This window comes from Triplophysa rosa, linkage group LG9 (assembly GCF_024868665.1).
Source record: "Triplophysa rosa linkage group LG9, Trosa_1v2, whole genome shotgun sequence".
Classification (NCBI taxonomy): Eukaryota; Metazoa; Chordata; class Actinopteri; order Cypriniformes; family Nemacheilidae; genus Triplophysa; species Triplophysa rosa.
The window spans coordinates 24,562,258-24,579,084 of NC_079898.1; the positions used below are offsets into that span (position 1 = coordinate 24,562,258).

Below are 16,827 nucleotides of genomic sequence, written 5' to 3' on the forward strand. Positions count from 1 at the left end.
TGCTTACAAAGAAATGAAGGGTCTATAATTTTTATGGTAGGTTTATTTTAACTGAAAAAAATCTGGGGAAAAAGTGTTATATAAAGGTTATAAATTGATTCGCATTTCAGTCAGTGAAATAAGTATTTGATCCCCGAGAAAAAATAACTTTGTACTTTGTGGAGAAACCCTTGTTGGCAAGCACAGAGGTCAGACATTTCTGATAGTTGGTCACCAGGTTTGCACATGTGTCCGGATACATTTTAGTCCACTCCTCTGTCAAACTTTAAGGTTTCTTGGCTGTCGCTCAGCAAATTGGAGTTTTGGCCTCCTTCACAGAGGTTCTATAGGACTAGGGTCTAGAGACTGGCTAGGACATTTAATGTGCTTCTCCTTAAGCCACTCTTTGGTTGTCTTGGCAATATGCTTTGGGTCTTTGTCATGTTAAAGGCACATCCACGACCCATCTTCAGTGATCTAGTTAATGGGAGAAGGTTCTCGTCCAAGATTTTACAGTACATGGGCCCGTCCCTCAGCCCCTCAATGCGGTGAAGTCATCCTGTACCCGTAGCAGAGATAAAGCCCTAAAGCAGAATGTTTCCAACACTGTGCTTCTCTGTAGGGATGGTGTTCTTGGGGTCATAGTCAACATTTCTCTCCCTCCAAAAACAGGAGTCAATTTTGGTCTCGCATCACTTTCCCCAAACCTTAACTGAATCATCTTGATGTTCATTGTCAAACTTCAGACGAGCCAGGCGGGCCTTCTTGGGCAGGAGGACCTTGCGGGTGCTTCAGGATTTCAATCTATTGTGGCATAGCGTGTTACCAATGGTTTGCTTGCTAACTGTGGTCCCAACTGTCTTGAAATCATTAACAGGCTTCTTCCGTGTAGTTCTGGGCTGATCTTTAACCTTTCTCATGATCATCTTTACTCCATTGGGGAAATCTTGCAGGGAGCTCCAGAACAAGGGCATTTGATAGTTATTTCGTATTTCTTCTATTTCCAAATAATCACACCAACAGTTGTCTCCTTCTCACCAAGATTCTGTCTGTAGCCTATTCAAGGTTTGTGCAGTTCTACAATCTTGTCCCTGACATCCTTTGAAACCTATTTGGTCTGGACCATGGTGGTGGAGAGGTTGAATGGAAGATACAGATTCTGTTGGCAGGCATCTTTTATATACATAACAAGCTGATTTATGAGTACTTCCTTAAAATGACAGGACTAATCTGCGGTCCATATAGGCACATAACCAATCTGTGGAGCCAGAATTCTTGCTGGTTGATAGGGGATCAAATACTTATTTCACTGACTGAAATGCAAATCAATTTATAACCTTTATATAACATTTTTCCCCTGATTTTTTTATATTCTGTCTCTGTCTACCCTTCATTTCTTTGTAAGCAGGCAAACTTACAAAATCAGCAGGGGATCAAATAATTATTTCCCTCACTGTACGTTTTTATGCCATTAAAGGATATAGTCTGTGTGTCAAGCTAAAAAGGCTAAAAGCATCTTGCAAGTTTTACAAGTTTTATCCGTGTCCTCTATTGTACCTCTAAAATCACATTAAAGGAACAAGTTCACCCAAAAATGAAAATTCTGCCATCATTTACTCACCCTCCTCAAGTTGTTCCAAACTTGTGTAAGTTTCTTTGTTCTGTTGAACAATTTTTTAGGGGCAGTTCTGGGGCACAACTTGAGGGTGAGTGAATGATGACAGACATAATTAAAATTTTTGGCTGAACTATACCTTTAACTTACATATGCTTATGTATGCTGAAAATATGAACAATGTTTTAAATAAAATGCTTTTTTAATATAGAATAAAACATCTAGGCCACTTACAGTATATAACTGAAGGTTTATTTTTTTATTTGTATGTAATTGCTGAAATTATTGTAATTTTTATGTAGGATAAAGAAACCTTTCTAGGCCATGTGAGTATAAATAATCTGGATTTCTTTATTAAGCTTTTTTAAGTAGACAAAAAAAATCTAATTTAAATCTTATTTGGTCTCACAAAAACATTTTGAGAAAATAAAATGCATGTGTTACTGCATTATCGGGGTCATTATTAAAGCACAAGTAAATGAAATTCAAAATCACAAGCAAAGCCTGATCATTTTTTAATTAAAATGCATAAAAAACTACATCATTAGCACACATTGAAGGAACAGAAGAAAAACTTTTGTTGAGCCAAAATGACAACATATGGAGTGAAAAGGACAATTTGTTCTGTACAGGAGTGTGTTGTGCTTCATCGATCTTTCGGCGTGATCGTAATTTATGCAATGTAGCTTCTTTAAAAAGATTCATTTAGCAACACACGATAAACATCAGCATTTGATACAGTTGATAAATAGATACGCTACATTTGGTCATGTTCTTTTGGGCCAGCAAATTGGGCTTCCTTGTGTTGGTCCATATTTCAATCATTTCAAAATAATCAACAATCACAAAAAACCTCCCAAAAGATTGTCTGCAACTTTTGTGAAAACAAGCCAGCCGCTACATAGAGACAGATTTAGACTGATAGAAAAAAAATCAAACTGCACCTTTATAGTATCATTTGAACATCAAACAGAAATGGTTTCTCGTACCGTATTACTGAAAACCCTTGGTGTGTGTTACCCAGAAGTCCTTGCAGCAACCACTCCTGCATGAAATAAGTACGACCATCTCACATTTTAAATCCGTCTTTCCTGTAGCCACTGGCTTTGGGCAATAATCATACGAGAGGCGCAATGGGAAGGAGAATAATCCCCTCCATAAAGACATCAAAGCGGCAGTGAATCAAGCTGAACACAGTCACTTTTGCACGGATAAGAAGGCCTTAAGGTTGACCAATGATTGTGAAAGCAGATACCGCTCTCTCATCATTTATCTCTCTATCTGTTTCCTTCATTCTCTTCGGGTTCTTTGCCCTCAGGTAACAGCAGCAGGTGTGAGCTTGGGAAAAACCTCTTGGTTACGCACTGAATTATTCACCTACACCTGTTACGTGAATGCGTGTGTGTGTGTCATGGCCACTTTACCCGCCCTTGTACGAGTGAGTGCATGGTTTTGTTATTCAAATATTCAAGGCCGATCTCCTTTCAAACGTGCCCAATTATTGTCTCCGATTTCAGTCATTCCAAGAACAAGGCAGGAAAAATAGACAGATAATGTAGGTGCTTAGAGCAACATATTTTTCACACTTGAGAGACGGAGAATGACAACAGGCGATTGTCTGAATCTTTGGCTAGTACGGGTTGAGTTCACCTGAGGGCTTATATCATCTGGAACTCTATCCGGTATAAATGTTATACGGCGCATCTCCATTATGTGGTTTACAAAGACGTACATCCACTTAAATAAATGTTTTAGTGCATTAAAGCTGCATTGGAAAACATAGACATTACATTAAAATTCGTTTTGCATAATTTAGAAGGAATATATTACAGTAGAACAAATTCCAATTTTATATTAAACATAACGAAGAAACCGGAAGCAAATAGTAAAAAAAAAAGCGAAATGTTCGTGACCCAGAAACGACCAAAAACAGGAACGTATCCACGTTGGCTCAAATAAATAAAAAAGTACACAAACCGTAAGGTGAGTTCAAACAAACCACAGTAAGTCTGAAGAAACTGCAAGTCATTAAAAGCAATCAACACTGAGAAAGAAAAAGAATGACTCTAAAACTATTTCAAAATAAAAGTCTCCACAAGTTCAAAGGGCAAATAAATTGTTCGTGATTTTGGCGCGAAGCGGGAAACCAAATAAAAACAGAAACGTCCGTCTGTCTCTAGATTATGAAAAGTAAATGTTCTACTGAACAACTACTCACAGCTGAAGGGTGAATCTCATGAAAACTCAAAAATAAATTATACGTTGTAGTAAAGCCTGTTTTGGGGACCATGAAGAATTGCGTAGCTTTATTCACATTTATCTCCAAATGGATTTGGACATTTTAGTTTTTGGGGGGGATTGTCATGATCTCAAGGGATTATTCTGTACCGCAGTACGTTGTACGTTTTTAAAATCCTCAGCATAAATTAATACAGCACGATGTGTAACAATGATGTATAAATATCTCAATGGCACCCTTTTCTTTCATTTTGTTGTATTTTGCTGTTAAACATGACAGATCTTAAGATTCACCCTAGACTCCTCCTAACGACTATCGAATTTCCTTTAAAAAGCATAATAACGTAGCTCATAGACCTACTCTTGTAGGAGCACATCTCACCCTTTAAACTACCATTTAAAGACTATTTCAGCCGTTTGGAAAGTACCTGACACCTTCTGACAGCTTTGTATACCATCAGTGACTATGTGGTGTATTTAGACATGTAAAGATCCACACTCCGCCCTTGAAGTCCCGTGTCTTTTCTGAGCTTTTCCACACTGTGCGCATGATAAATGTTTTTGGTCTTTGCAGCAAAGCACTCTGGGAATTACAGCTTTCAGGCAGATTGGCTTTAAGGCTGGATGAATTGGCTTGTTTCAGATAAAACAAACTGGGACAGACGCAGCCCCGTCAGATTATCTACACAAGCACCTACGATTGTTTTCTTTGGTTTCATCATCAACAGAAAAAGTAAATGATATATTATGGGATGTTTTTCTTTTTTCTTTTTGTTATGATTTTTTCCTCATCCTATGTACACTTTGCTTGCCTGTGGTTCCTCGTTCTGTTTCTGTACTGTTTAAAGCGTCCGGAGGAGAAGTAGATCACAGGTCAGCTGTCTGAGTCTTTAACATCTCTGTCTCTTTGGTGTGAAAGACGTGACTTATTAACGAACACGATCATACATGCAAAGCTTTTTACTCTCGATGTCGTTCCATAATCTTCCCCGTTTTCAGTAAGGCCTCCAGACGGACTCGTCTATGCGCGTCGACCCGGTCATCGCCGTGGGTGAATTGCTATGACTGCCGTTGGCGTCCACCCCGTCGCTCTGGTTACCGAGGCTGGCGTTGATCAGGCTGTTGTTCCCTCCCGCCGATCCCCCGGCTCCGCTCGCCGCGGTGCAGGATGTGAGCATGCGGTTGGGTGACCTTTCGCCTCCAGATCCCGCGCCGCTGGTCGGAACCATCGAGAACTGGTAGGAGCCGGATCCAGTGCCATAGTACAGGTGATATGGCGAGGAGTTGGTCTGGAAGTTCTGGTTCTGGTTGCCTGGATACGGAGGCGGCAAGTAGGTGTGGTAGCGGCTGGAGGTGGGCATGCTAGCCACACTGAGACCTCCGATTCCAGTGCTGGATGGGTTGGCAGAGTAGGTGAAGGGACCCGGATAATGCATGTGTGAATCAGAGAAGCGAGGTGCTGTTAAAGGAGACAGAGATGGGAACGATGGTCTCTGTGGGAACAGATCTGAACCTGTGTGAGAGAGAAAAAGTGTGTCATTTTTACATTGAAACTGTAAAAACCAAAACAAAAAAAAGGAAGACAGACGCATCTACCAAAAGCCATCTACTCGCATCTACAGTTTGTTTTCACGTCCTGTGCATCAGAGACGTGACGCAGGTTAATGCACGAAATGAGAACAGGTGCAAGGATAAACATCTGTCCACCTGCGTACACAAACCAGTCCCTGATCCTCGGCCTGTTTTGGCCAGTTTACGCTGCTCGCCGGCTTTATGTTTTTGCTTACTGCCCACATACGAGCAGTGGCTGCTGGGATACTGAAGCAGGCTTTGGCACGCCAGCGCCTGAGGGTGGAGAATGCCGGCTGTGCGTGCCACCGACTTGTTGAAATGTCTTCCCCACGTTTGTGTGGGGCACTGGGTCAATAGAGGGAGAAAAACATACAGTTCTATTTGAATTTACTCGATTTGTGTGTTGAGGGGGAATTTTTCTGCAGTTGGGATCTTGCGTTTTGTCTCTCATTCTCTCTCTCCCCCCCCCCCCCCTCTCTCTCTGGTTCCCTTCCCTGTTTTTATAGAATTGGGGGCTGTGTTGGATTCTTAGAGATAAGAATTTGCGTCTATTGATGAGTCAGGAGCACGCGCATGCGCACACACACCATACCAAGATGATTTACTATAGACCAAAATGTTTTAAGTACAAACAAGATGTAACACTTAAACCGGGGACACACATACGCTCACAGGCTCAGTGGCTCCATCTAGAGTCTCATGTCAAAGTAACAATGTGTCTCTTGAATGTTACTGAATCCAACTACCTCACACATGATCTGCATTAGTCCCAGTTCAAAACTGTCAAAATCGAGACAGAAGAGCCAGGAAATGGAGAGAGAGACACAGAGAAACATCACGTGTAAAAACATTTATTGCCAATTTTATATTTTTTGAAATATGCTTTTAGTGTCTATTGTTTCCTCTAGAATGCGCATATTTTTGGATAAATTACAGAATTTGTTTCTTTTCATCCCTGTTATCTGATTAGATCTTAAAATTCAAAGCATTAAAAGGAGTACATTTTGGGGTAATACTTAAGGTGCTGGTCATATAAAAATATTTTTTTACCCAGGATATTGAACCCAGAGTTATTATAATCACATCTTTGTTTTTTTATATTTTTACTAATTTTAAATTTTTATTTTAGCAATTTTGATATGTGCGTTTGTAATTTCATTCTTTGTTTATGTTAAGTCTGATTTATTTCAGTTTTAGATCAGTTGTATTTATTTTCACTTAAGTTTTTGTTTAGTTAAAGTAAAAAAAGATTACTTTATAGATTTTAATTAACGTAAATGTTTTATAGTTTTAGCTTTGGTAAACTTTAATATAACCTTGGTTGCACCTCAGGATCTGTGGTGGCTAAAGGTTAACACTTTGGGGAGGTTCCAAGCTTTTGCAGAAACCTATAAATAAATCAATTACAGTTCAACTTTTCTGCCGCAAATGGCACCTAAAAACAATGTCTTTCCTCCGTTGTATTTCTGTCCGCCACAGCGAGCAGTTCAGTTTGCGGAGAGCCACTAGTCAAGCGTGTAACCCTGTGCCCAACAGAGGTTTGCCTCATTTGAATACTTGTAGAAAGTGATTTTGTTTGTTAACAGAAGAGCAAGCCGTAGGAATTGTGCATCTTTGTGAGCGGGATCAGGGCCCTGGTGAGGATGCAAATTTTGGCCCTCACCTGTAAAATAGCAATGCAAAGACAGATGGATTACACCTGCACCAGGCAAATGATGTGGTCAGGACAAGAGAGAGCGAGAGAGTGAGACAGAAAATGAAGAGAAAAAGATATAATAGATACTCTGTATAATCGAATCCATATATCGTTGTTTCGGTACAGTCTGTGTATGCTGTGAAAATTACAGTTTTGATGTCAGGTTTGCTTCTTTGCTCTTTTAGTTATTCATGTATTTTTTGAGCTTCTTCCATGTGGTTTTACACACAATTGGTGACAGGAACCCACAAGAACCAGCCAAACATTTGCTAAAGATAAAAGCCATTAACGGCACTATACCCAGTGACCCCAAAAATTATCTGGACACTTAAGCCACATTTAAAATGTGTGAATTTATTTGCGTTAGACGATAAAACACCAAAAGGAGATATAACGCTAGATCTCATCTCAAATCGAATAATCCTGTTTTGAAGTTTCTTTCGCAGTTATTGAACACGTTAGTTCTAAGAAACCTATCTGTATCTGAACATAACCTGAAAACGAGACGTATTCATGTTCACAGGTTGTTCTATAGCAGCGCCTGAACGTTGATCAATGCTTACCGAAGGTTTATGGGATGTTGCTCAGACGGGTGGGAGAACCCGAGACGCTCGCAAACATGTAAACTTTGTGTGTTTACGTTAGAGCTGTAGTCCATAAGACAACACGGCACGTCGCATGCAAACCAACTCGCTTCTGTGATCTTATACATACACTGTCACCATCAGACTGGCTCGGGTTACCATTCACAAACATCTGTTACTGTACACGAGGTATTCGAAAAAATCAGGTCATTCATTCACCACCAGAACAAACTGGAGATTTGGAACGTCCTCCGGTGAGGAATTGTGACCTTACTGACTCCAAAATCAATTTGTTGAAACAATTGCATTATTATTGAGCTATTATATAGCTTTTGCTGTTCCACGAGACAATGAAGCGAATCAATAAGCTGCGAGTCTCTTGATCTTTCTGAAGCGTTTCTTATGAAATAATACTGTTGGATATAATTACCGCCGCAGGGCTTTTTGATCGCTGTAGCTCAGGGTGGTGAGTCAACATTGCACTCACACGCAAGTCGGCAGCAGGGCTGTCTGATCCCACAGGAGAGAAAAATTACAAATGAGATCTTTTTAATCTCTGCTTTTGCTTCTCCTAGACGGCGATGAGTGCACATGGAGACTAAGATGGGCCTTCTCACATGTTTCTCTTGAGGCTTGGCCACGGCACGTAGCTTCTCTACCCCATTGAAAAGACCAGCGCGCGAGTTGTGCTTCCAACATTCTGGTCGAAGAGCGAATAATTCAAGACACATTTCTGTTTTCGAGAATGTCAGTGGCCTTAAAGACACGTGATTCACTTACATAAATAACCAAACTGAAACGGGTTAAGCGCTCGGAAAAGAAGAGGCGTGTTTGTCCTCCGTGCATATTAACAGGAAAGAAATGATGAAACTGTCACCTGGTGTTATGAAACGTGTCACCTCTATTAAAAGTAATAAATCTCTTAAAGCGCAATTAAAGAAAGTCCTAATTTGAACCGGTGTGACAGACGCGGTGTGTGTGTGTGTGCGGTGAAAATAAAATGACTAAGCTGGTTTGGATGTTTGGGGTTTGCGGGAACAGGAAGGGCAGGAATTCTGCGTTGCCGTGGGGAAGGAAAACAGTGCCAGCTCGGGCTGTGTGGTTGTGTGTCCATGGCAGCAAAAGTTTGTGTGAATGTTTTTGAGCGAGAGTATTTATGTGTGTCGCTGAAAAGCTTGCCAAAACAGGTGCGTGTGTTTCACACACACACAGAATATTTATGGATATTTTTAGGAGGTAGGGGTGTGTGTGCATGTGTCTAAGCGAAAGCAGTTTTTTTAGTTTTTTTGTAGTTGCAGCTTTTTCCGATTTTGAAATGACTGGATCCTACATCACTGCATCATTCTACATCGTTGGCTTTTGCTTTTATTGTTATAGGACAGATGAAACACTTGATTTCTATTGAATCACGAATAGTATGATTCATCCATTATGACTGCAACACACGCACACATCTGCATATTATAGAAGTCATGTGAGGACAGCAGTGTGTGTGGTTTTTGAGGATCTACGTGTCAGTATGATTTATTCGTTCTCTTAAGTGGCAACGACACAAAACGGCACCAACAATCATGCCAAATAAAATTATTCTTCATCGTACGTTTGATCTCAATAACAGAAAACAAACCTACAAGGATTCCAGAACCAGATGTATCTGGTGTTTTTAAAGAAATACTTCACCCAAAAATGAAAATTGCCACCATTTATTCGCCCTCATGTCACTTCAAATCTTTATGACATTTTTTCTTCTATAGAAAACAGCAGCAGATGTTTGGCATTCCTAATCCTTACACAACTGTTGAATGCTTTCAGAAGACAGTATGGCAATGGTAGGAATGAAATTCTCGTAATGTACTTTTAAATGGTGATTTTGATCTGCTCTCATATTTTTCAGAATGTCAACTTTGAAGATTTGTTGTGGAAGAAACCGAGTCACAGGTTTAAAATGACAGACTTGGTTGAAATATTCGTCAGGCTGGTGCATGTGCGTGTAGGTATGAAATCTCTTACCTGACCAGCGTAATTCGTCTTCAACTTTGCAGGTTTTCAGTGAAGGAGCATCGATCTGATCTGGCCATAATCCTGTACCAAAAAACAGAGATATAAATATACAGATCATTAAATAATCATTAATTACTAGGTTGAAATTCGAAGTTTTTTTTTTTAGAGTAGAGAAACAATCATTTTAAAGAAACAGCCATTGTATGTAAACAGATGAAAGTTTATAGTCTACATTGAATGCAAGTAAAAATAGTGAATGTTTTTTATTTACATACACATATAAGATATAACATAAATGTAATAAATATCAAAATGTATCTAAATATTTTTCATTTAAACTGTTAAATGGCTTCAAAAAGAGACATTTTAATGAAAATGATTTGTTACGAATTATCAGAGTTTTGCTTAAATTTCATTGAAAGCGAATAATGAAATTATTTGGAAGTAAATCTAATGCTGTTAATGCTTCTAAAATAGACATCAGAAACCCTATTGCTTCAAGGGATACTTCACCCAAAAATGAAAATTCTGCAATCATTTACTCACCTTCGAGTTCCAAATCTGTATAAATTGCTTTGTTCTGATGAACACAGAGAAAGATATTTGGAAGAATGCTTATAACCAAACAGATCTTGCCCCCCATTGACTCCCATAGTAGGAAAAAAACAATGGTAGTCAAAAGTGTCCCAGAACTGTTTTAAAAGAACATTCTTTAAAATGTCTTCTTTATTCTTTAAAAGTAATTTTTCCTATTATGGGAGTCAATGGGGGGCAAAATTAATATAAAATATAAAATAAATATTCTTCCATATATCTTTCTCTGTGTTCATCAGAGCAAAGAAATGTATACAGACTTGGAACAACTCGAGGGTGAGTAAAGTATCCCTTTAATGCTGCTTAGTTTCACATTGTAAATATTCGACATATCGCCCAGCCCTTTGTGTACGTGCGTGTTTAGTAATAGCAACAGAATGAATGTGTCCGCACATGCTCCGTGTGAGAGGCAGATCTGTTTGTGTTTTCATCAAAGTTGCCGAGAAGAAACAAACGCGTGCGAGTTGAAATCTTACACTGGAGTTACATTACACAAGAACAGAGATGAACTACACTTGTCAGCGTGTGTGTGTGTGTGTGTGTATATGCCGATATCTTTGAAATCTTTCTTTAATTGCTGACAGTGACAGAAAGTACCAGTGTTTCACATGAAGTGTCTGTTACAGATGTGTGTGTTTATCTCTAGTGTGTAATGCACACGCACACAACTGTCTCGCTCGCATACTCCAATCGTTGCGTAAGTTTAAAATAATATACTTCGTGTGTGTGTGTCACACTACGCTGAACTGCCAATTTGACAGGCAAATAATTCCTGTTTGCTATCATACTGAAATGAGATAGTTGTTACAAGCTAATCGTTTCAACACAGACACATGTACGAGACATGTATATATTCAACAAGATATTTACATCTTCCAGGATATATGTCAGTGGAGCGTGCGCATGCAAAACTCGTCGCAATGCTGCTTGGCCGTTGTGCGCCGTGGTGTCGCTAAGTAGTTGCAAGGGCGTTGTGGGTGTTTACTATGGTGTCGCTAAGTAGTTCCTAGTGAGGTTAGAAGGTTGTTTTCGTAGTCTGTGATATTGTGGATTCCGGGCATCACAAAATACCACCATTGGCAGTAATCGTGATATTAACCATGATTATCGATATTGAGTTAATATTACATATATAATGATAGCGTAAGTAATTCAGTGCCAGTATCTGGTTGATGCTTTAACATGGGTTGGTTTGTGGTGCAGGTGTTGGTTTTGCTCCCTTTTAACATTTTGCCATAAGAGCCACAATGGTTACAGCCTCTCTCTCCCTTTTAGTGTGATTCATTGGCCAGAAAACACAAAATAAACCAAATTAAAGATGAAATTGACAGATAACGTCATTTATTCGTTGAATTTCAATAGCTATTGTGATTATTTTCATTATTAAGATTTCTTGGCCACAATAATGGTGTAGTGAAAATCTGATATTGTGACTTTGGTTTCATCTTGTAATGTAAATCTATAAGGTTTTCGTCAGAACAAGTGAGATTCCGTGGCAACCCTGCACCATCTGAGCTCTCACGTGGAGGTGCACAGTGAAGTTTAGGATTAGAAATCTGAACAAACTTCTAGCTCCGAGCATGAGAAACAGCGACGCTCGCCCTAGCAAACAGCACTAAATACACGCTGTTTCCAGTCTGTCTCTCGAGTTTTCGCCACACAATGATAAATTCTTCCGTATAAATGCTCTTATTGAGGCCACAGCTGGTGGTTCTGCTGAAGAAAATAAACATCTCACTCAAATATTTTGATTGGCCGATATACAACGTCAATAACAGTTAGACAGAGTTCTGCTGCTATTAAACCAGCGTGTCGCAGACACAGTGTGTTTGTGTGTGGCTATAAACAGCACAATATGTGGGCAACCGGGAGCGTATTTTGCTTGTGCATGAGAGCCTCAGTGTATATTCTGTGTTGATGTTTCCATTGGCCATCAATTCATCTGTTCACACTGAACTCAGATGTGCTTCAAGATGTGCCCAATCACAGCCATTCTGGACGTGATTGTACAGTTATGTGGATTGTGGTTTTAAGGTGGGTGGGAATATCCAGTGCGATGTCCTAAACATAGAGACTAAAGGTTACGCCAATATTATAATTATTATTGTATAATAATGATTAGTTGTATTTAGTTTGAATTAGGGCTGTCAAACGATTAATCGTGATTAATCGCATCCAGAATAAAAGTTTGTGTTTACATAACATATGTCTATGTACTGTGCATATTCATTTTGTATTTATAAATACAAACACATACACAAGTATACATATTTAGGAAATATTTACATGTATTTATTTATATTTACCAATAATTGAAATGATGTATAAATGTTTATTAATTTTTAGATTTTTCTTAAATACATGCATGGGTGTGTATGTGTTAATAAATACAAAATTATTATGCACAGTACACAGATATATATTATGTAAACACAAATTTTTTTCCGGATGGGATTAATCGCGATTAATCTTTTGACAGCCCTAGTTTTAATGTACCCGTTTAAGTTTAAAGCTACAATTCATGACTTTTGCCTCAATATTGCCACCTCTGGTTGACACTTAAAATTGCAGGGTACTTTTCGAACTTGGATCTTTATGTGGTTTGAAGTCACATGATGCCAAACTGACTTTTCCCACAAAATCGGACACAACATCTCGGCAAAGAAATCATTATTATAAGCTTACTGTTGTGAATATGCGTAAGGTAAAAAGAGTGCAGATTCTTTGTTTATCAGTCTGGCTAGTGGCTAATAATATAACTATTTATATTTTATTTATATTATTATTCATTTATATTAATATTTTATTGTATAAAAATTGTATTAAATAAGCAATTTGATGAATTTTTTTCAATTTAGCCAAACATTTATTTATAAGTAAATAAATAAATATTTATATTTGGCTAAATTTAAATGTGTAAATTTAAAAGTTATGACCTATTCAACCATTATTTAATTTAATAAAATGAATGTACATTAATTAATTACATAAGAAAAAAATGCTGTGAAAGCCAAATATTGGTTCTTCTACTAACCCAAAATAATACTGGCTAGACATATTTTTACCTTGCTAGCTAATGTTATTTACTTGTTATTTCTTTTGCTTGTTATCAGAAGTGATCTTCAGGGACTTTATTCTTCGTGTTAGTGTACCGGAAGTTTAGTTTTGGCCAAAAAAGCGTGCATGCACAGTAACGTTTGTTTATGTTGTCGCTTTGAAACGGTCCTTAACGTCACTTTATTTTAAGTGCATTCATTTAACCCACACTGTTTTAGTGTCATCTAAATACTGCTCCAGAAAAAACAATTTGAATGCAGTTGGCTAGTACTCTCGCAGTTTAAAATAGTTAAACTAAAGTCAAACTACACATTAAGTAGGTCTTGATGAATTACAGCTTTAAACATTTGACAGGAAACTAAACTACAGATGGAAGAAGCGATGAAAGATGGGATGACAGAAAGGTTCAGTCTATGGTGAGAAAGTGTTGGATGGAGACTGTACAGGAGAGAGAGAGAGAGAGGCTGTATATCACTGAGTGGAAATGTAGGAAACTTTCCTCAGAACCATCAAAAATAAACACAACCACTATGAGGTCTGGCCTTCCTCTCAGATCCTTCGCCACACGTCCTTAAAACACGCAAACACCCGTGTAGCCTCAACCTGACCGCCCACAGTCACTTCACGCGGCAGCAAAAATAAGAAAAGCTAAACTCTCATTACTTTTGGGCTCACAGGTTTATATTTCTCTGTTGGTAAACAAAGTTTTACTAGATTCAAGGCATTTAACATTAAGGTTAATTTTTGTATAAATCACAAAATGGAACCTGTTTGAATGCGTTTAGTATGTGGCGTGCATGTGGCTACATAGGTTACATTTGGTTTTGCTGCAAAACAGGCCATCAAAAAAAACAACAACCACCTCACACACACCCTCATCCTGTGAAATGATCTCACACATGTGAAGGCCTTGATCAAACCGCACACACGCATGCACGTTCGTTACTGTAATGCAACAAATAACTTCGTTAAAATCACACTCTTTCTTATACACACACAAAGTTTGTTGAAGATGAAGAGACCACAGTATCAGCGTTTGTATCTGTTAAACAGTGTGTCGCTATGCATGATCGCACGAGTGCGCACCACACACAGATCCATATCTCTTTATGTGTATACTTTGATTCTCTCAAATCAGTTTACTTACTCGTCTGAAGCGTGCCGCTACGTGTTTGCGAATGCTAAAGTCTAATTCGTCTCCCCGGTCCTCGAACACAACAATGGTGCGTGTGTTTGTGGGACAGCACCGTGTGTTTTGACAAATCTGTTGAATCAAGTCTGTGTTTGGCCTGAGAATTTTGTAATATAATACTTGTTTACAGTCAGCAGGAATCTGCTAACCTCCAGAATGATGCAACGGAGACACACTTTGCATCACTCAGGTGGTGTGATGGACCATCTAATTATACTGTGATAAATCACTGATTTAACAGGTCTATCTTACACACGTCTGTCTGCAAACCCACACACAACACATAGCTGTCTGTGTGTGTGTGTGTGCGCATGTGTGTGTGTGTGTGTGTATACAGATTTATATTATGAAGTTGGGCCTACATAAGAGAGAGCGAGCCAGCGCCCTGGGGTGAGTGATAATGTTAAAATTAGACATAACGGTACGTTTGGATTCATCGCACACACCTCTCATAAAACACTTCAGATGTCTTCACAGGTTGCTTTTTGACGTGCTTCATTATGTTCTAAAAAAAATTTGGCCCTCACGGTTATAGTGGATAGAAACTACACTCACACATACAAGCCTACAGCAGACACACAGTCTCCGACATTTAAAGCCGCGCTAATGTGTTTTGTCTGCTTCAGGTGTGTGTGACGGCTCTATGAAGAGATAATTCTTCTCCTAATCCACCTGCAGATATGGATACCACACATACCTCGCTCGCTCAAACACACAAACATACACTTCTGATGTTGTATACGTTGCAAATCTCGCTGTGCAATGCACGGATGAGTTTGGTTGACTCGGTGGTTCATGTTTGCAGCATGTACGGTAAATCGCAGTGTTATGAAGGAATTTGAAAACATTGTTTTTAAACTAAATTTGACGTGGTGAACAATGTTGCATCACAGCCGAACTAGATGTTTTATACGTAGAATCGATTATGTAGAAAAGGACCGATGAGATTCCACTGTGGGCGGGGCTGCCCAAAACGACACAATGGAAATTAAAGGGTGATATGTTTTTGCAACAGACGCACACGTGATGGTGTATGAGAACTGGTGGGCGGGGTGTGAAATCTGCCCGGGTGTGTGTCTGCTTGAAAGCAAATGGAAAGATAAACAGCTACCAGCGTGTATAGCGTGTGTGTACAGGTTTGGCAACACTTGTGAGGACCACATTTTTTTGAATACGTCCTCACAAAATTGTGAGACATCTGAAAAACTGGCCTGTGAAGGCATCGAGTTGGATCTCATCAGTTTGTCAAATCACGTTTAACTGTTCTAGTGATGTCAGCAGGTTTGTGCGAGGATAGAAAATGTCATTAGACTGCGATGAAAATCATGGAGGCTTACATTTACATATACGCGTATGGCAAACGGTTTTATCCAAAGTGACTGACAGAGCATTGAAGTTGTGCATTCTTACATTATCAAGTTGGCGTTACAAGTTTTAAATGTTTAAATGTATTTACTTATCTGATAAGTTACAGGAACTCGCCACTGTGCAAAATGTAAAATATTAAGTCCAAATGACTTGAAAAGCCTATTTGATTGTCAAATGTGTGTTTTCTGGGAATCGAACCCATGACCTTTGTGTGCTCCACCAATTGAAACGTGTGAAACAAACCCACGTATTGTTGTTTTCTATCAGACGTCGCATTTAGGTCTGTACACATGTCTCAGAATGTATCTTCGCCCACTGTCACACACACAGACGTGGGAACTGAAATAGAGAAGGCTTGCTAGATTCCAGACTCTAAGGTGTGATGTGTCATCGCGTCTGACTGATCCAAATACACACACACCTGGTATCTGTGAGGTGCCGGTGGGGCTGTAATGTGTTTGGTGCGGGCGGGCGGTCCCATTGCCAGGGTTGATTCTCATCCGTTGGAAGCGTTCGATGTCCCCGAGACGTTCTGAATACTGCTTGTGGGGGTCGTCTGGCTTCATGCGATGACCTGCGGAGCGAGAGAAAGATGAGTTCGGTAAAATCATTTGGATAAAGTCTTAGCAGGTAGCATAATGTCTGGCTGAAAATGTCGCCTGGTTAGGTAGCTCGCTTTGGCCTTTCAGACAGGGTTGCGTACTTGTTAGTTTGCATCAGACGTGACTCACGCAGCGTTTGATGATCCACAGAGGAAATCAGCAACGAAACCCGCTGAGAGTGTGTGTGGGGGGGTTATCACAGACAATGCGTTGCCATCCCACTTCAGTAGCCATTATAGACACACACCCCATCGCATGTGTGGCCTCTAATGGATGAGTTTAATGTGACTATCAGTGATGTGTGTGAGGAACATGTGAACATTTTGTGG

The 16,827-nt window shown here is 39.3% G+C and overlaps 1 protein-coding gene across 1 annotated transcript in view; it reads right to left on the minus strand.

Annotated features, from left to right (window-relative positions):
* Window positions 1–2,096: 2,096 nt before the first annotated feature.
* runx3 (RUNX family transcription factor 3) overlaps window positions 2,097–16,827 on the minus strand; it is a 50,447-nt gene continuing 35,716 nt past the window's right edge. Inside the window, exons 6-8 of the mRNA XM_057341433.1 lie at window positions 16,318–16,470; window positions 9,695–9,766; window positions 2,097–5,345 (exon numbers count right to left, since the gene is read on the minus strand). Of these exons, the coding sequence (XP_057197416.1) occupies window positions 4,828–5,345; window positions 9,695–9,766; window positions 16,318–16,470 (743 nt within the window). The 3' untranslated portion in view covers window positions 2,097–4,827. The remainder of the gene's footprint in view (window positions 5,346–9,694; window positions 9,767–16,317; window positions 16,471–16,827) is intronic.